Source organism: Gobio gobio (assembly GCF_949357685.1).
Source record: "Gobio gobio genome assembly, chromosome: 22".
Lineage (NCBI taxonomy): Eukaryota > Metazoa > Chordata > Actinopteri > Cypriniformes > Gobionidae > Gobio > Gobio gobio.
In genome coordinates, this window is record NC_137118.1 from 41,460,573 (window position 1) to 41,482,516 (window position 21,944).

General features: G+C 38.0%; 1 protein-coding gene across 3 annotated transcripts in view; it reads left to right on the top strand.

Annotated features, from left to right (window-relative positions):
- Nucleotides 1–6: 6 nt before the first annotated feature.
- Nucleotides 7–21,944, top strand: part of LOC307119023 (metal transporter CNNM4) — a 36,338-nt gene continuing 14,400 nt past the window's right edge. Inside the window, exons 1-5 of one of the 3 annotated variants that reach the window (XM_079805004.1) lie at nucleotides 7–1,416; nucleotides 4,956–5,099; nucleotides 6,065–6,199; nucleotides 6,299–6,468; nucleotides 20,160–20,256. In XM_079805004.1, the coding sequence (XP_079661130.1) occupies nucleotides 39–1,416; nucleotides 4,956–5,099; nucleotides 6,065–6,199; nucleotides 6,299–6,468; nucleotides 20,160–20,256 (1,924 nt within the window). In that variant the 5' untranslated portion in view covers nucleotides 7–38. The remainder of the gene's footprint in view (nucleotides 1,417–4,955; nucleotides 5,100–6,064; nucleotides 6,200–6,298; nucleotides 6,469–20,159; nucleotides 20,257–21,944) is intronic. The other 2 variants (XM_079805003.1, XM_079805002.1) reach the window with 2 other exon arrangements.

Genomic DNA, 21,944 nt, shown 5'->3' on the forward strand with positions numbered 1-21,944 from the left:
GACGTAAGGTCCAGCCTTGCTGAGAGAGCGCAACAAACATGGCGACAGAGCGGAGCGGACAGGGGTGTCTTCTAACTTTCATCGTGTTCCTCTGGAGCTCTGTCGGTGGGCGAACGGAGACCTCGAGCCAGGGTTCCGGCAGTCAGATCCTGGGCATGCGGCTGGAGAGGAGCGACAAAGCAGCCAGCACGACGGAGGACGGGCTCATCCAGGTAACGGAGGAGAGCCGCGTCCTGCTCCGGTTTTACGGGGTGCACCTGAGCACGGACGCAGCATCCCACATCAGGTTCGCGGAGTATGTGGACACGGGGAACAGTGACACGTTGAACATGACTTGTGAGGATTTCACCAAAGACATGAGCATCAGCAACTACATGAACGTGAGCAGTAGGGGTACATCGGGTCTGGTGAGTGTGTATGTAAAGCCAATGCGTAAAAGTGAACGAGAGAAGACCTACAGCCTGTGTGTCAGGCAGGGGTTGGGAGATAAATGGGTCCATTTGGCTGATAACGACGGTAGACTGGTAGTCGTAGAGCAGAAAGTATCTCTTCTGCCTCTTTGGTTCCAAGTCATCCTGGTGTCAAGCCTGCTGGCGTTGTCCGGCATGTTCAGTGGACTCAACCTGGGGCTCATGGCGTTGGATCCAATGGAGCTTCGCATTGTGCAAAGTTGTGGCACCAACAAGGAGAAGAAGTATGCACGTAAAATCGAACCCATTCGAAGCAAGGGCAACTATCTGCTTTGCTCTTTATTGTTGGGTAATGTGCTGGTCAACACAACTTTGACGATCCTACTGGATGATTTGATCGGGTCAGGGTTGGGAGCCGTGGTGGCATCCACGGTTGGCATCGTCATATTTGGAGAAATCGTGCCACAGGCGCTCTGCTCGCGCCACGGCTTGGCCGTAGGCGCCAACACCATCGTGCTGACCAAATTCTTCATGCTACTGACCTTCCCGTTGTCATTCCCCATCAGCAAGCTCTTGGATTACGTCCTCGGGCAGGAAATCGGCACCGTCTACAATCGAGAGAAGTTGGTGGGGATGCTGAAGGTCACAGAGCCCTACAACGACCTGGTCAGAGAAGAGCTGAACATCATACAAGGCGCTCTGGAACTCAGAACCAAGACGGTCGAGGACGTGATGACGCCGCTGAGCAACTGCTTCATGATTCACATCGACGCCCTGCTCGACTTCAGCACCATGTCCGAGATCATGGAAAGTGGCTACACGCGGATACCTGTGTTCGACAGCGAGCGCTCCAACATCGTGGACATCCTGTACGTCAAGGACCTGGCCTTCGTTGACCCGGATGACTGCACGACGCTTAAAACGGTCACCAAGTTCTACAACCACCCGGTGCATTTTGTCTTCCACGACACTAAGTTGGATGCCATGTTGGAGGAGTTTAAAAAAGGTCAGTGTTTGTTTTTTATGTGTGTCCTCCTGAGTCTTGAAAGTTTGCACAGAATGTGCTGTGCTCGCAGGAATCAAAGGCTCTATGCACAGTTGTTTTCACACTCCTATTGATTAGGATGGGTGTTCAGACTCCCCGTCAGAGCCAAATCAATAATCATATGCTCCCAGTATCAGCCTCCGATCAATATGAAGCTCTTCTGGAAATGGGGGAGGAATCCCATGCTGCCAAAAGCACCTGTCACTCATTAAAAATACACATCATCATCCGGTCCACTACAGCTTGCACACCCACTGTAACGTTTTGCCACATTTACCTTCAGATTCAGCGCTGTAACCACCATAGAAATCTAGAGAGAAATATTCCCCTCAATATTCAGATTATAATCAGAAGATAACAATTCTACTGCATTTATTCATCGTAATGTTAATCTCAACATTTACTAATGCATTTGAAATATCAAATTATCTGTTAACATTAATGCAGTGTGAACTAACACAAACAATTAACATGATCAAAAATGAATACATGCTGTAGAATAAAATAGGTAAGACTTTAGTGTCCAAATCTCACTATTAACTAGTTGCTTATTATATGCATATTACTGTGATATTGTCTGTTTATTAGTACTTATAAAGCCCATATTAATGCCTTATTCTGCATGACCATAATCTGCCCAATACCTAAACTTAACAACTACCTTACTAACTATTAATAAGTAGTAGTTAGGAGTTTATTGAGGCAAAAGTCATAGTCAATAGTTAGTTAATATAGTGAGAATTGGACCCTAATCTAAAGTTTGATCAAAAATATATTGCTCATTGTTAGTTCATGCATTAACTAATGTTAGCAAATGAGACTCTTTTTAAAAAAAAGTGTTTTCAAGATGTTTTATTCCTGTATCTTAAAGAGTCATGCGTTAAATTCCCTGGAAATGCATGAACTGTTGGTAGTGAAAGAAGTCGGTAATGAAAATATTTATTTCACTTTATTGGCTTTAATTATTACAATTATGCTGGTATTGTTTTAAACTAACTGTTTTGAAGAAAATTTTAAAATGGATGTGTGTGAAATACAAATTTGCCTCATATTGTGTTAGTTTAATGGAACACGCCACTATTTTTGAAAATAGGCTCATTTTCCAACTCCCCTAGAGTTAAACGGTAGAGTTTTACCGTTTTCTAATCTATTCAGCCGATCTCCGGGTCTGGCGGTAGCACTTTTAGCATAGCTTAGCATAGCTCATTGAATCTGATTAGACCGTTAGCATCTCGCTCTAAAAAATGACCAAAGAGTTTAGATATTTTTCCTATTTAAAACTTGACTCTTCTGTAGTTACATCGTGTACTAAGACCGACGGAAAATGAAAAGTTGTGATTTTCTAGGCCGATATGGCTAGGAACTATACTCTCATTCCTGCGTAATAATCAAGGAACTTTGTGCCGTACCATGGGTTCAGCGGCGCAGTGATATTACGCAGCACCTGAAAATAGTCAAACTTCCGTCAGCATAACCAACGTGACAACCTGTTTGCACAGAGAGCGTGCTGGGGACTATTTTCAGGCGCTGCGTAATATCATTGTGCCGCTGCACCCATGATACGGCACAAAGTTCCTTGATTATTACGCAGGAATGAGAGTATAGTTCCTAGCCATATCGGCCTAGAAAATCACAACTTTTCATTTTCCGTCGGTCTTAGTACACGATGTAACTACAGAAGAGTCAAGTTTTAAATAGGAAAAATATCTAAACTCTTTGGTCATTTTTTGGAGCGAGATGCTAATGGTCTAATCAGATTCAATGATCTATGCTAAGCTATGCTAAAAGTGCTACCCGGAGATCGACTGAATGGATTCGAAAATGGTAAAACTCAACTGTTTAACTCTAGGGGAGTTGGAAAATGAACCTATTTTCAAAAATAGTTGAGTGTTCCTTTAAATATGTTTTGGGGGCGGTGTTTTGGAATGATTGGCAGTTTCAAGCCCCTCCCACTGTATTTTTCACACTGCAGCACTGCAGATTTGTCACAGAGAGACAAAACCCATGTGACATGCACTGTATTGTCCAAAACGTCTGCTCAGGACATTTCTTTTGCTGCATTTGACGTGACAATTTTGCAGTAACTCTTTGCACCCATATTCAAATGTGTTTTTACTGTGTGTGTAAAATGAGCTCTGCTGAGATATGAACCTATGTAAATAAGCTTATGAGTATGCAAATAAGTAAATGTGGGTGATTTGCTAAATGCCGATCCCTCAGGAGCATTGGAGTATATCTCGGTGTGAAAATATTACATCTTCTCTTAAACGGTCTGCTTGTCTAAAGCTTTCTTTATTATAACATAAGGCTTGATCATGTACTATAAATCCCTCTGAGGAAAATAGAGCATATTAAAAGGCATAAAAAGGCATATTTCCTTCATGTTTCCTCAATTTAGGATAACTTTTTAGGGATGTATGATATATTAGCCTATATTAGCCATTATTTAGAAAATAATGTGTTGCTCACTGTTTATCAGACATAGGGTTATTTAGTTTTAAACTGATATGTATAAGTAAATAATGTTACACTTATATTTTGGGAAAAATAGGCATTATCATATAATATTAAAATAATAATTGGTTGTCAGTATTGGCCAGAATTTCTATATTGGTGCACCCATATATTTTTATTCAGATTTGAGCATATCATTAAGTATTGTTTCAATGTTTTAACAGTTTATGTCTTGCAATGTTGATTTTGCAGTGTTTTGCAGATTTACATATTTCACTCTTAACTTTAAATCCCGTCATAGTGTCTTCTGGCCCTGTCTTGCTCCATCCTTCCCTTTTCGCTTTCTTCTAATCCCCAGACATCTCCGTCATTCCCCTCCTAAGCTCTTCTCTTTTAGCTCTAAGTTTAGTAGCAATTCTGATCTGACTTTGGCTTCAAACATGAAGCGCTAATGGTCCAGTATTGCTTAATGGGTATGATTGATCCTGCCCCTCAGATAAAATATGATGATGATGAATAATTAATTGGGGGTTTCAGACTCTGCAGTGATAATACGGCTCATTAATATGCATCTCCATGCAGTGCTTCAATACATGAATATGGTTTGAATTATTCTAATCTACACCCACTCAGAGGGTTTCCTGGCCTGGTGTGAACTAAATCCATCTTAAAGGGATGGTTCACCTAAAAATGAAAATTGTCATCATTTACTCACCCTCAAGTTGTTTCAAACCTGTATGAGTTTCTTCTGTTGAACACAAATGAAGATATTTTGAAGAATTTTGGTAATCAAACAGTTGAAGGCACCCATTGACTTCCATAGTAGGGAAAAAAAAAATACTATTGAAGTAAATGGGTGTCCAACATTCTTCAAAATATCTTCTTTTGTGTTCAGCAGAAGAAACTCATACAGAAACAACATAATTTTTTGGGTTTAAGGATTTAGTAACTATTAAACAGCCATTATGATTGAAGTTAGAACACTTCAGTGTATTCAGTTCTGTTTATCTAGTGTTTTGTCTGAGATTTTTGGCTTCTGTCCATAGGTAAATCCCACTTGGCCATCGTTCAGAAGGTGAATAATGAGGGCGAAGGAGATCCGTTCTACGAGGTTCTGGGGCTGGTCACACTGGAGGACGTTATTGAGGAGATCATCAAATCTGAGATCCTGGACGAGTCTGATCTCTACAGTATGTTCATGATAGTGATTTGCTTTCTCGTTTTCTAATTTTTCATGGAAAAATCATGGAATTTTAAAACCCTCTGAAAGTTTTGTATTTCATCGGAATGGTACGACACTTGGTGACTTGTTGCACATGCTATGGACATGATTTGTAAAGGTTAAATGGTCCTAAAGAATAGTCACACTTGTACACCTTGTGGATAAAAAATGACCAACATAGAAAGTAATGGGGAATAAAAAAAATTTTTTTTTTTAATCGACAAATCAGTGAAAATGCAGAAAAAAAGCATACAGCAATGAAATGGTTCATTAAATAATAATAATAAAATAAAAAAAAATAGGAAAAAATGGTATGGATTCATTAATTGTATTGTATGGAAGCTTGTTTCCGCCACAGAAAAAAACATTTAAAAGTTAATGGTGACTTTTTTATCTCTGAATTTGTACTTTTTTGTCTCAGAATTGCGTAATATAAAGTCGCTATTACCCTTTTTATTTTTATTCAGTGGTGAAAACAAGCTTTCATAGTATTGTATTGTACAAATTGTGGAAACAAATAGATCAGAATTATTGCATAAATATGACTAATATTACTAATAGTACCATAAAAATTCCTCAAAAAAAAAAAAAAAAAATATATATTATTGAACAAAATGATATTCCATTGATTATACTGAAAAAGAAAGTTGGACCACTTTTGACCAGGAGGAGTATGAGTGTGACTCCTAATTGAGTAGCACCAGAGGGTTAAATCTAATCCGGTCTAATCTAATAGTCTAATAATTGATTTATTAATTGGTTCAATTATTTATTAATCTGGGCTGCATTTCCCAAAAGCATCGTAAGCCTAAGTAGATCATAGAGATTATTGGTGCCAATGGCTTCTATGATCTACTTAGGCTTAGGATGCTTTTGGGAAACGAGATGAGTGATTGGTTGAGTAATTTCATGTTTTTGTTTTTTGTCTGCTAGCTGACAACCGTAACAAAAAGAAAGTGGATCCCAACAAGAACAAGAGGGACTTTTCTGCTTTCAAACATGAGAGCGAATCCAAAGTCAAGATATCCCCGCAACTAATGCTAGCAGCGCACCGTTTCCTCGCTACTGGTGAGCTGTTGCGTTTATAAGATACTGTTTATTATCTCACTTGTTGAGCATTTGCTTTTGCAAATAACAGGCAATTTTTGCATACCCATCTTTCCATAGAGGTGAGCATTTTCGGTCCACTCCTGATCAAAGACAAGGTCTTACTGCGGATCCTGAAGCACCTGGATGTCATTCAGGAGATCAAGTTCAATGAGAGCGACAAGCGCTCGCCACAGCACTATCTATATCAACGTGGAAAACCTGTCGACTTTTTCATCCTCGTCCTTCAGGTAAATAAAACTGATCGGTAGGCCTGCAATGAGAATTCAGCAGAAAGCTCTGTAGACTTTGAAAGAACTTGTACCTTTAAATCAATGCAGAAAGTGTGCTGCTTCCTTCAATAATCAGTCACTTGTTAAAGGGATAGTTCACCCACAAATGAAAATTGTCATCATTTACTCACTCTCAAGTTGTTCCAAAACTGTATGAGTTTCTTTGTTCTGCTGAACACAAAAGAAGATATTTAGAAAAATGTTTGTAACAAAGCAGATAGAGCAACCATTGACTACCATAGTATTTTTTCCCTGCTATGGTAGTCAATGGTTGCTCTATCTGCTTGGATACAAACATTCTTCTAAATATCATCTTTTGTGTTCAGCAGAACAAAGAAACTCATACAGGTTTGGAACAACTTGAGGGTGAGTAAATGATGACAGAATTTTTATTTGTGGGTGAACTATCCCTTTAATGGGGCTTGCTAAGGCAAATATCATTAACCCCGTTTCCACCTAAATCACCCGGAACAATTTATCCCAGGAACTTCCCAGGTCCCCGCAGACCTGTTGCTGTCTGCATTTCCATCGCTGTCTAAATCAGTGGTTCTCAAAGTGTGGGGCGCGCGGGACATAAAAATAAATTTAAAAAAAGACATAGCAGGGGGCGTGGGACATAAAAAAACAACAATAACAACTGCCAAGTTAACTGACGTCGCATGGAAGATGTATTTATGTATTGGTTTATAAAAGGCTAGAGAAAAGCAGTAGATGAGGTCTCACAGACATCCCAGGCAGGTGCTGGTCATTCAAAAGCTAAATGCAGAAAATATGATGAGGCATATCTTGCTCTCGTTTCACTGTTTCACTGTGGTTGGCGAGGAGGAGAGGCCCATATGTGTCCGATGTCTTATGCTGCGTTCACACCGAACACGAATAGAGCGTAAAATTCGAGTCTAGTTGGACGCTTGAACATTTTGAATCCACTCGCGCGTCCACAGCGTATAAATCGAGCGTTTGAAGGGAAATAGACGCGCGTTCAAGATGCTCCAGGAGCTGCGCCTGGATGACGGCCGCTTTCAGCGGTACTTCCGCCTGTCCCGCGCCCAAGTTCAGACTTGCCGACTCGGTAGAACAAACTCCTGAGGAGGACACAAGTCCGGTACTCTGCTAATGGAACAGCAGCGTTCTTGATAGTGTCACTCAGCTTGCTCTCACTCCTGTATGTATTTTAGGCTACAATAAAACAAAATTTGCCATAAAACACCACACTGCCTCTTTTCATTTTCATAAAAATAAATATTAAACATTAATAGCCACACAAATGTGGTTCAGGCAACGCATATTGATTATCTTCACTGCATGTATATTTATAACAAACGAAATATAAAACACAACCATGCCTCTTTTCGTTTACATTTAAAAAAAATATTAAACCCATTGATATGTGGTTTAGACCAGGGGTTTTCAAACTGGGGTCCGGGGACCCCCAGGGGTCCTCCAGAAGGTTCTAAGGGGTCCCCACAAAATTTCAGAGAATAAAAAGACAAAGCAAAAATGGATAAAGTCTACCGAATATTCTAACGGTTTAATTTCTAAATGTTTCTCTCCTTTCTTGCCATATACATTCCAGAATTGTATATGTTTGGTTTATATCTTTCTAGTAAGTTTTTCTCACTATAGTCCCCTTTATCTTGCTCACTGGGGTTGTAAAGCAGTTTTCTTAACACCGTACGTACACTGCTTACATGCATTTATTGTGAAAATTGTGTATACAAATAATTTTTAATTGAAAATATTCTTCTTCGGGGTTATACATCCAACATTAATAGCCAATTTAAGTTGGGAAAAAATATGTTTTATTTATAATGTCACACTTACTATTTATCTAACAGTTTAAATGTTTTTTTGTACATAAAAATAGATGGATTTTAGGAAGGGGGTCCCTCATAAAGGTTCATCATATTTAGGGGTCCTTGGTATCATAAAGTTTGAAAACCCCTGGTTTAGACAATAAGTGTGCATATATATATATATGATCATCACTGTAATAAAAATTAAATATGACATAAAACACAACCCAGTCTCTTTTTGTTAAATGTCAGTTTGTGTGATCAATAATAGCCATTAAAAAAATATAAGTAAAAAAATCTCTCACAAGGACAGTTACAGCATATTTGCGCTATGTGCCTGATCAGTTTTAACAGCAACACAATTGTAATTTCAAAATGTTTAAAATTGTTTAATTTCAATAAAAACATTCATTCCATTTTCATGATTTTTTTTTTTTTTTTTTGTCGTTTTTTTTTTAACTTCATTGTTGATTCGAATAGCAAACAACTCTCACTGCACGCACCGCAACTGACTTTTAGGTTGAAATAAAATGCTGGGTGAGCTCAACCAATCAGCATGTTCAGCGCCCAAGTCCCACCCCTTAAAGTTCCTGAACTTTGAAAAAGTACTACCTCGCAAGCAGGGCCGTTTTTAGAGGGAAGTTTTTATAAGAAACTTCATTTAGATCCTGGTTCCTGTGTTCGAAACACACCGAAGTCTCTAGTTCCTGGGGAAAGTTCCTGCGGTGGAAACGTGGCTATTATTACTATTGCTTAAAGGCCCACTGAAGTGCCTTGAAACGTGCAGCGTTATTCATTGTGGTGATGTAATTTCCACTGAAATGGGAAAACAGGGCGGGACATACTGAGCAGCTCCTTCCTTTTTTTAAAATATGCCAATAGCGTTTTGTTTATATCACAGCTCGACTTGAGCTGTTGAGCTTGGTAAAGCCGCATTTGACATCTAATGACAGTAGCTACAGTATGTTTCCATCCACTTTTTGTATGCGCATTTTGGGATATTGCATCAAAAATGCTGAATGGAAACGCCAAGATGCGCATAAATTCTAAAAATGCGCATGAAAAATGTTCTATCCGTTACGAAAATTCTTATTCATTTATATATAAAAGAATACGAAAATTAAATATATATTTAATAAATATATTTTAGTAATCAAATAATATGTAGGTAACACTTTACAATAAGAGTCAATTTATTAATGTTTACTTTAATATTAACATTGTTAATTAACACTGGACTTTTTACAGCATTTAATAATCGAGTTTAATTTATAAACATACTATTGATCATTCTTCATTTATGTTCATTTACATATTATCTAATGCTAATGTATACAACTTGAAATGTTGAAAATGTGTTAGTATATCTAGAGTATTATATAAAATACCTCAGCCTTGCATTGAATGAGGTATCTGGTCCATATCAAGAGACCAGAATATCTCCTAGCAACCCAGAACACCATAGCAATGCCCTGGCAACCATCTCAAACTCTCTACCTAACATTGTTGTGGTGATTTCTACTCAAGACAAACACTCTCACATAGATTATAAAACCTTTAAGTAATAAACTGTCTAGTAGCGTTTTATTGCATTAGAGTTTGGATGGTTTGAGAGAAGGAGAAAAGGTCAGAGAAGTTGCCTGTTCCCCGTGGCTGGTTCTATGTGAATCATCAGATTACATCCCATGTAACCCCTCACCAGTTGACCTTGTGGAGGGGCCTCAGTCCCCATGACATTGCTCCAGGGACGTCAGCTGTACAACCATCCACACAAATATCTGTCTCTGCCTTTCATTGGTCAGAATTCTGAGTACTAACAGGATTAGATGCATCCCAAAATAGACCAGATTTTTCTGAAGAAGATATGAGTGGTGCTTGCCTGTGCAAAACTTACTGCCATGATGCTTGGGTGTTGTGAGTGGTTGCCAGGATGTTGCTATGTGGTTGCTAGGGGGTTTTAGGTGGTTGCTAGGATGTTTTAGGTGGTTGCCAAGGCATATAGAGCTATTCTAGCAACCTAGAGCACCCTAACTTCTAGGTGGATGCAAAGGCATTGCTCTGTGGTTGCTAAGGTGTTGCTATGCAGTTGCTTAGAACTAGCCCTGGGTAAAAACCCAGAAAGTTCTAGCCCCCACACAGCAATGCCCTGTCAACAACACAGAACACCCTAGCAATCACAAAGGCAATCCCTGGAAACAACCTAGAACTAGGGGATTTGCCAAGGCATTGCTGTGTGTTTTGTTTTAGATGGTTGTGTCATGGTATTGCTATGTAGCCGCTAGGGTGTTTTAGGTGGTTGCTAAGGTGTTTTAGGTGGTTTCCAAAGCATATAGAACTAGTCTAGTAACCTAGAGCACCATAACTTGTAGATGGTTGCAAAGGCATTGCTATGTGGCTGCTAAGGTGTTGCTATGCAGTTGCTTAGAACTAGCCCTGGCAACAACCCAGAAGGCTCTAGCAACCACACAACAATGCCCTGGCAACCACCTAGAGCTAGATGGTTTCCAGGGCATTGCTGTGCAGTTACTAGGGTGCTTTGTGTGGTTACTAGGTGGTTTTCCATTTAAAGAGAGTCCACTCTACAGTAGAGCTGCACAGTTCTGGATAAATTGAGAATTACGATTTTTGGGTTTAAAATACAGATCTCCTAGCCTGACGTTGTCATACTCAATTCTAGTCAGAATATGAGTCCGATACTGCTCCATTGGGCTGTGATTATGGGGCGTGTTGCAACCGAACCAGGAAAGACCTCAATTGGATAGACCTACAACCAATCAGAGCAACGGAGCGACTCATAACGTTAGTTGTCAAATGTCAACAGAACACAACTGCACAGAGTGTTGCAAAGTCCATGGTTTTCCCGCGGGCTGTTTTTCCATGTCCGCGGGTTGAAACGACCCCAATTATGTGATATTTAGACCCAGGAATGCGAATTTTAGCAGGCAACCCTGCCAAAAAAACACATATTTTACCCCCCAAACGCCATTTTTTCCAGAGACAATTGTATCTTGTATCTAAATATTGACAATTGCATTGGTCCGAACAGCTCTGGTTTGAGCATAGTTGCTCCACAACGGATCAATTCCAGACTGAACTGCCTGACCTCAAATGTTGTGGGCGGGGCTAAGTTCGGCTGGCATCCAGGCTACAGATCTCCCTTGTTTCTGAATAGATGGCTAAAAAAAATTACGTAATTTACTACAGATTTTGAAAAAATTGTTAATTACTGCTGTTTATTTAAAACATTTAAATAATTTGAATTATTTAAAAAAAATGTCATGAACGATATAATGACTCGCTTCCTAAAGACTCGCTTCCTAAAAACTATTATTTCGTTTGTGGAGTTTCTGCTCGAAGGCACCCTCTGGCCTCCAGTATGAATGAAACGTTTGGGTAAAAAATAAGAAAAATAATACTTCTCTAAATAAATTTATGACAATCTATACGTTTTTCTTCAATGTACAGGAGTTTTTCCCCCATAGTGGATACATAAGAGGCTCATATTTCATATTAAAGACTTTAAGAAATTGATATCACAGATAAACAGCACAGAGTTTTATAATAATAATAATAATAATAATAATAATAATAATAATAATAGACGTTTCTAATGATTTTAGTCATAGGCTGTCTGCATATTAACAGATAACCCAGCAGTTTTTTTGTAAAATAAGTTATCTGTAAAATATATTATTATTATATTGTTATATTTATTCTTAAATACTTTATTTTTAATTTTCAATAAAACAATATTTTATTGTAATAGCAATATTTCTTATTTTGCAATAATAATAATCATAATTATTATTTTTAGTCATATTAATATATACATACAAATGTTATATACACACACTTTTCATTTGTAAAAATCAAAATCACATTTTAAATCGCACTTAGATATTTTCCCCAAATCGTGGAGCCCTAACAGAAATAATGATGCTGTGTGGTTGAAAAGCGTTTGTGAAGCTGCTTCATACCTGTACATAACAACTGCTCTCTCTATATCAGCGGCAGCACCAACGCAGATCTGAATCAGTGTGATTGTACTTGTCAAAGGTTTAATAGACACAGGCGCTGTCATCACAAGCTCTCATGGGTGTTTGAATCGAGATTTTCATCTTTAGATATGGTTGGGGTTCCTCCCGGAGTAGAGATTTGAAGTTTGAGCAATAGTAATAGTGATGCTTCTTAACATTGGCTGCTGGTTAATATTTTCAAGCTGTTTTAGTGCCGTTTCTTGTGTTTGTGGCTCATTCGTGCCCTTCAGTTGTGGCTTCCTGGTGTGTTCGGAGCGTCTGTGACCTCAGTGTTGTTTTAGCCAGAAGAGGCCCTGCATCGGACAGGCCTGTCCTTCACTAATTGATCCCTCTTACATAAGAAAGCGATCCTGAGCGTAGCAGCTCTAATCCCACCCGCTTTCTGCCAGCTCACACACACACACGCGCGATCGTATACACAGCCAATCAAAGCTGTCCATGGCCTTGTTTTATAAAACCGTCCAATCAGAAGTGATATTGATGGAAAGACTTTTGGATGTCCATGCTACAGCAAGCAGATGATACATATATATATATTGGCTTGTATTTGAACTCGACACAATAGCACGACCTTACGCATACTTTCCAGACATCTGAATGAATATCTGTGCCGCAGCTTACTTAACGTGGCTTAAGTTTGAAGGTGGTCAAGATGGAGCGAGCCGTGTCAGGTCACAGGGCCGACGTGGTGCACGGGCCCTCTGGGGATCAGTAAATCACATCCTGGATTTGCTGTGTTCTCTGCGAGGGGTCAGCCAGGACAAGGTTAACCCTTTCAGAACCTCAGTGTGACAGTGTTTATCACAGTCGTAATCATCCCCGCGGCACAATGTCATACGGAGCATGAACGCCATGTGTCATGGAGCATTATGTCACACTGGCCATCAAAGCGTATGTCTGCGTAAATTCACCAAACTCCTCTCATATGCTAATTTCCAGACTGTATTTAATTGAGTTTTAAAATGATTTCAAATATAATAGTTCTAATGAATTTTCAAAATGATCAAATAAATTATAGAACATGTATAAATTATAATGGTTAACACTGTTAGTCCTGTTGCCCATGTACATACTATGTACTTATTATAGTAATTACAGTAACTGGGTAATAACTAGGGACTAACCCTAAACCTAACCCATGTACATTATCCAGTACTTTCTAAGGTAAGTACACGTGTATGCGCAAACTGTAAAATAAAGTGCAACTATTATTATAATAATAATAATAATGGAATAATAATAATTGTTTTGTTTGTTTTATATTTAATTGTATTTTATATAAAAGTATAAGAAAATAAAAATCAATGTATTACATATATATTTTTATTTTCTACTTTTATTCTACTTATACTTTTATTTAAATATATTCAGTCTATTAAATAAGGAAATGTATTAATATATGTAATAGAATATTTAAATATATTTAAATAAAATTATTAGAAAATCCAATATATATTTATACTTTAATTTAAATATATAAAATGTATTAAATATATTAATACATATTTTAGTAATTGAATGACAATTGCTTCTGATTTTTATAATTGGAATTTAGTAAGTTTTAGTAATTGGTGAGTGATGATTCGTTGGTACTTTACAAGAAGGCATTAACATTAATGTATACACATTTATTAATGTAGGTTAATTAATAAATATACTGTTCATTCATTATTCATGAACTAATGATCATTTATATAACTTGAAATGTTAAAATCATCAACGGGCATAATTCAAATGACTCTGTATGCAATTGGATAGTCCTTCAACCAATCAGACCACGAGAGGCGTGATCAACGGGCAACAACCCATCGCTTCTCTATCCGTCATCGTGTTAAACCTGCCAATCACGCGGCAGGTGGATAAGCCAGTCTGTGATTGGTTCCCGCAAAAGTGTAACCGAAGCAGTAGTAGGTTTCCAGACTGAGTTGCAGGGCGAAATCAAATCGCCGGCAGATCAGGCTGGGTTTACCCAGTCTAGATCTTATATGTAGAAATTTGCACATCCGATAAAACCTAGATTATAAAATTCTGTTGTTTTATGCCAGGGCATTGTTGTGTGGTTGCTAGAGCCTTCTGGGTTGTGGCCAGGGCTAGTTCTAAGCAACTGCATAGCAACACCTTAGCAACCACATAGCAATACCATCTAGAAGTTAGGGTGCTCTAGGTTACTAGTCTAGTTCTATATGCCTTGGAAACCACCTAAAACATCCTTGTTTTATAACGAGTGCTTAATGAATTGAAACTTACTGTAAAGTGTTACTGATTGATAAGTCTCTTCTGCTCACCAAGACAGCATTAATTTAGACTACAAATACAGTAAAACATACTATTGTGAAATATTACAATTGAAAATAACTATATCTATTTGTATTGTGTAATATATTTTCAAATGTAATTTATTCCTGTGATCAAAGCTGAATTTTCAGCATCATTAGGCCTACTCCAGTCTTCAGTGTCACATGATCCTTCAGAAATCATTCTAATATGCTGATTTGCTGCTCAAGAAACATTTATGATTATTATCGATGTTGAAAACAGCTGTGCTGCTAAATTTTTTTCTTTGATGAATATAATGTTCAAAAGACCAACATTTATTTGAAATGTTTTGTAACATTTTAAATGTCTGCTACTTTTGATTTACTTTATTGTGTCCTTGCTGAATAAATTATTAATTTTAACTTTCCAAAATAAAAACGTTTGAACGGTAGTGTATTATTGTAGAGTAACAATTCGAAGATTTGTTTAGTAGTTTTGTTTTATCTGATGAAACTCGATTTGGCTCTTATTTGCTGGCATAACAAGAAGGCAGCAAAGTGTTGCCAGCTCTGTTTGTGTTAAGTGTCCACCTGAATATAGATACCAGAGCAGAGGAGACCCGGGTAGAGTGACAGGATCCAGGTGTCATGCAATCCGAGCGCCACAGATCCGGTAACGTTTTTTTGAGAATGAGAGGAAAGGTTGACTCTCCATTGGGGCAGAAAATGGGGCAAATATGACGCCTGAGAGTTTGGAAAACTTGTGTGTCCTCTCAAATGTGGTTTGACGCATGACCCTGGTTTCAAAGTATTAAATGTACCAACCTCACCGTCCTTGTAGGAGATTTGGTTGGGTTTCGTGTCATTCTGTCTTTAATTATGGAGACGCAACTGGTTGTTCTTCAAGGAAACCGGTTAAGATTTCAAAATAAGATGCGTTTGACTTAAATACTATTTAAGTGTTTTTTTAAAAACACTGTTCAATTATTTAAGACCACCAGTGGGGGTTCTTGAGGGTTTAGGTTTCAGTATCTTGAAGAAATCGCACAAATCTACAAAGATTTTATTCCGAATGATAGTTATATTTGATAGTTTTGTATTTATGTGTTTCAAGCAGTTTCCATTTAAGTGGTTGTGTCTTTATGATTGTCGGCTCTGATTGATATGACAGCACTGACACTATCGGACTGAATTGAGCTGAATGATCACTGTTTTCTCCAAAGCTGCTTTATAGCTGAATTGAACTAATTTCAAAATTGATTAACTTTACAGAAATTGAAATGAACGGGTAAAAAAAAAAAAATAACACACTTTTTTTCATAGTATTCAATGCACGTCACCTCGTTTCTAATTCAGTCCTAAAACGGTTCGTTCAAAGACTCGTTTTCGAGAGCTACTCTGCTCTGATTGGTCTACCGCTTACAGCGCTTGTCGGAAACTACACACCCATTACCATAATATGGATAGATATTATCCGAACTTCAGATCCGGATCTTCCTCAGCACTTGATACACAGTAATACGCAGTGTTGGGGAGTAACTAGTTACTTGTAACTAAATTACTTAATTTAATTACAAAATAAATGTAACTGTAATCAGTTGCAGTTACTGAGAAAAAAATGTGTTATTATTAAATGAATGTTACTTGTTAAAATGTTAACAATTACAAAGGGGGTTACATCTGAATATTTTCTGTAAAAAAAGCTAGGATATGTTGAAATATATTATTTTGTTGCTTTGCCTTTTTTTTATGCGCATTATGTCTCCTGCCATTTAAAGGCCTTTTAGTAAAGCGCTGCTATTCTGATGCTTTTGATTGGTTTTCGATTGAATTTGCAGAGCACCTCGTCTGCCAATTACATCAGTCCACATTGATGCTGAAAGCCAACCTGTCTGAAAGTGATAAAAAGGCGTTTCAGTGCTGGAAATTAGAAAGTAATCAAAAAGTAATCAAATGTAATCAGTTACATTAATAAAGTAATTGAAATAGTTACACTACTTATTACTAGGCTGTCAATAGATTAAACATTTTAATCGCGATTAATCGCACCTTTTGTTGTCGCATACGTATCGTGAAATTAAGCCATTTATCTCATTAAACACATTCATTTTGTCATAATTTGCTATATCCGAAGTAAACAATAAGATCGAAGGGTGATTTTCACACTGTATTTTCTGCAAGCTTCAAGGATCATTGGAGATTCCAAAATGACACCAAATAACCAAATATAAGGAGTCCATATAATTCTATTATATAATAAATTTATACATGCCTAAGCACCCATGAAAAAAAACATAAAAAACATCACAGAATTCACAGTGTATAGTGTGTACAGAGTAGGGCTGCACAATATATACAAAATATCGCAAATGTACATATCGTAATATGCATATCGCAAGGGCATGCAATATCTGAATGATTTTAATAGGCTACTTCAACATTGTGAAAAGTGTACGTTTTAGGTTGACGCATATAGCAGAGAATAGACTGGGCACACGGCTGTTACTTATGTGACTTGCTTGACGTTAAAAAGAGTTATTAAACATAATAACTTGCGAAAAACAACTCCTTGCAGTCTAGTGCTGTCTGCTGTCTGACAAACACACCGAAACGTGCGCACAAGCCATTCTTTTTTTTGTGTTGTGTTACACACTCGAACTGTCAAATACACACACAGTTATGTCAAAATGGCTGTCTTGATGAGTTTATGTAAACACAGTCGGTTATGCTTTAAAGGGACACTCCACCGTTTTTAGAAATAGGGCTTATTCAACATCTTTCCAACATTTAGATATGTGGGCAAATGCATTTTTGTCTCAGTGCATGCATTGTTTTAGTTTGGCAGGGTCGCCGCTAGCTTAGCTTAGCATAATGAATGGAATCCTATGTTTCCAGCTAGCATGTCCCGAGTAAAAGTGATCCAAAAAAAAAAAAAACCCACCTAATTACTTCTTGTGGCCTGCGTATTCACAACAAATACAAATAGCGATGCAGATTAAGAGCACGGTTTGTTGTTTGTGCGTCAGAAACTCACGCGCTTACTGTACGACTGCAGTACGTCACCAAAATTATGCTCTTTAGAAACAATCGCAGAGTACAAAGTGGAACGAACTATTCAATAAAAAAAAATATATTTTCTCTCTGATATGTCTGATGTGATCAGCCTGGCCTTCTTTGCATTAGAGCTGTTTTGGACTGTTTGAATGAATTCGATTACTGGATCACTAAAAACTTTCCCAGAGTTTAACGGCTTTAAATGGCCTGATCACAAACAGAGAAGCAGAATCGAGCTAAAGAGTTAAAATGGAAATTTCCTCCTCCCAGGGTTACAGGTGCTGTAGATGCTCAGTGTGATTGTGATAAACTCCGACTTCTAACTGCGTGACAAAAAAATTACTTTAATGACCCAGCTTCACATACTTCTGTTTTATTTGCGTTAATTGCGTTAAATTATTTTTACGCGTTAAGGACTTTAAATGAATCGCATGCATTAATGCATTAACTTTGAAAGTACTACTTATCACATTTTAAATAGGATAATATGTAACCTTTTAAATTTCCAAAATAACCAAAATAACTGGTGATGCGCGTTGGCGTCAGTTTTACCATATCAAGTTGAAAGTGCAGCCATGTGGATTTGCTTTTGCAACGCAGAAAACAGCGTCTTCTGAACATGTCGACAACACAAACCAAACTCTTCCAGTCTCAGCTACAACTACAGTGTTTGAGGACGGGGTGAAGTAGACGTTGTTTGTGGGCAGCCAATGATGACCATAGGCTGGCATAATGGAAATTTGTTACATTGTCAAGTCAAGCCACATTTATTTACATAGCTCACAATACAGATTGTTTCAAAGCAGCTTTACAATGAAAACAGGCAAATGATGCTGGTGTTCAGCTAAAGCCAGTTCAGTGTTGATGCAGTTCCGTTGTAAAGATCCTCCATTACTAAATAAGTTAATTTAATCTATAAAGCAGTTCTGCAAAAAAAAATGTCATCGTCCAGCTCAGTTCAGATCTCATCCAATAGTGTCAGTACAGTCCATGGTACAGACAGATCAATAATACTGTCCCCAACTAAGCAAGCCAGAGGCGACAGTGGCAAGGATCCCAAACTCCATCAGGTGACAGAATGGAGAAAAACCTTGGGAGAAACCAGGCTCAGTTGGGGGGTCAGTTCTCTTCTGGCCGACGAATAAATACAGGGTCAATATGATTCAGGCAGCATCACAAGTTAGAAATCAGATCGGGATCTGTAGCATTCAAATATTCATCCAGTTCCTTTTGCTTGAAGATCGATTCATCACGCTGGTATGGATCCGAAGCTGGCCATAGGGTCTGTGCGGAGGACCTGACTGGTTCTTGTGGTCTCTGCTGAGGATCTGTGCCGATGGCTGTCATGTCGATGAGGCCTTCACAGGTGATTGTCTAGTAGACACAGTCTCTGCTGACACTCAGGGCTGCATTTTGGTCGTGTCTAGGTGCAGGTCCACCATCTGATCTGGATATGGCCCGGATCCGGCTGACTAACGGTAACCTTGGGATAAGGATGATACAGACCGACTAATATTAGCGTAGACCTTGTTATGTACTTGGGCTACACGATTAATCTAAATTAAATTGCATACAATTTGGAAAAGGCTTCTTTCTTTTTTAAATACGTAGCTTGTTAGTGAAACCCGGCTATGTGATCAGCTATAAATGCTGCTACATCTAAAAGCCAGAGGGCGCACTCGCGCAGAAACTCCAAATATGCCCTGCAGAAGTACGATAACATGTCGTTCCAATGAGCGTCGTACTATCGCTGTAGCTGAATAAACAGGAGATTGAAACACTTAATTGATTAAACATGACTAATAAACACATGACTGCGACAATATATATGGCATTCTACAAGCACTCTCCGGTATTTTTATGACAATAAAGTATATTTATACTTCAATGCTAATCGACATAGCCTTTTACCACAGTATAGAATACAATGAAATATGTTATGTGCCTTGTTCTGTGTAAGAAGCCACATCATCTCACAGAAGGATGCTCAACTGTTGTTATGAAGTGAGTTTGGAGTAAAAACATGTTATTAAATGTTGTCTTTTGTTGGACAAGAGGTTCATAAAGGCTCATGTTTGGAAAGATGTTTGACGTGTGTTGCTTTTCCACATTATAAGCGACTCAAACTTGCAGTGCTTTCAGATGAAGCAGCATTTATTACTGATCACAGAGCCGTGCTTCACTGACAAGCTGCGCATAAAAAAAATTATCGCAGCCTTTGCGCTTTCATAATCACCAAAGATTTCAGGTTAATTGCTATTAATCCTGCAGGCCTATTATGTAGGTATGTAGCAGAAAGTTAGAGTGGAATTGCTGACGACTCGTTTCGGCAGTTCAGAATCGATTCTTTCTTTTACGAGACAATTACTTTATTTGTCAAGTGCTTTAATTTTTTAAACTTTGCAGAACTTTTACATTCCCAAACAGCTATATTACACATTGCATGAAAGGTAATATTCGAAAAAGCATAATATGGGCACTTTACTAATAAACTAATTTCTGTCCCTCAGGGTCGGGTGGAAGTTGAGGCTGGAAACGAGAATATGAAGTTTGAGGCCGGTCCTTTCTCTTATTACGGAGTCATGGCACTGAATACACCATGCCTGGGTGAGTATTTATTTATTAACTTGTTTTTTTAAACTCTTACTAACTTTTACTCTTACTTCTAATCGAAGAGTGTGCTATATTCCCACGTACAGGGTTAGTCCATCCAAAAATACTCACCAAATATGTTGTTCCAAAACTGTATTCCTTTTTGTTCTTAACTGTTTTGAATTGTCCCAAACCCAAATGAATTACAGAACTCAAAATGAGACGGGTTAAAGTTGTTCCGTGATCTTTTGGATAGAATTGCAATAAATCTGGATGCATAAAGTTAAGATTCATGTTTCATAAAGGACGCAGAAAGCACATAATACAACAATACTACAATAACTAGTGTTGTAAAAAATGTTAATTCTCAAATGTGCTTCATAACACGATAATGAACCTCATTGGATCTCGCAGAAGCTCAAACGTGCTGCGTAACACCAGAATGGACCTCATTGGTTCTTGCTGAAGCTCAAACGTGATGCGTAACACGAGAATGAACCTCATTGGATCTCGCAGAAGCTCAAACGTGCTGCGTAACACGAGAATTAACCTCATTGATTCGTTTTTCGATCTCTTTATGAACTGTTTGATGCGTCAAAGTGTCAGTTGCATAGCTGCCAATGATTCATCAAAAAGATCTTCATTTGTGTTCTGAAGATGAACAAAAGTCTTACGGGTTTGGAACGACATGAGGGTGAGGAATTAATGACAGAATTTGCATTCTGTGGGTGAACTAACCCTTTAAAGTCTATATAATATAATTTGAACGAATTATGCATATATTAGTGAGTTTTCTGAATCAGGTTGATTTATGGTAAAGATGATGTGTTGATATGTTTGCTGCCCAGTCATAGTTAAAGTGATAGATCTTGTCAGCGCCGAGTCTCCCAGCGCAGACAAAAGCACTTTGTCATGATCTGTCATTATAAGTTTAGTCTTTGGTGTTACATAATAACACTGGAGACGCCGGTAGGGGACTGTACGGACACATTTGACCGCAGGGACATCTGCTGGCCGAGTGTCACTATGTGTAATGAACGATGCTGTCTGATTCTGTTCCTTCACCTCCAGCTGTGCCGCAGTCCATCCATGTGCCAAATGTCACATTTATGTGCTTAGCATGTCTAAATGTGTGCCTGCATGTGCTTTGAGAAACACTGCATAAAGAGACCAAAGTCATGCAACTGATCCGTTGCCATTTACTCGTCCTCTGGTCCTTCCAGAGCCTGTATTATTTTCTTTCAACTTTGAAACCCAAAGGAGATATTTAGCAGAATGTCCAAGCTGATTATTTTCAGCGCAATGCTACTGGATGGTAATTCATTCACACTTTTAAGCTCCAAAAACACCATAAGGTTCTGTAATATTCCAAGTCTTCTGAAGACAATTAACAGGTTTTATTGTTTTAGTTTTTTTGTTTCGATGAACAGACTTAAAATTAGCTTCCAAAACATTAAAACAATTAGCCAGATATGAACCAACAATATTTAACTTTGTTAACAACATCCTTGGCATTCTTGAGGTGGCAGGTTTTATTGAATAATGAATTTTCTTTTGTTTTTGTTTTTTCACAAGACAATAATTTTCAGAAAATGATTCTTTGCAATTCAGAAGAGCTGAAATATTGCATATGTACAATGTTTATGGTACTTTTTATGGGGCTTTTTAGTGCTTCCAAGTTACAAAAAATATCATATGTGAAT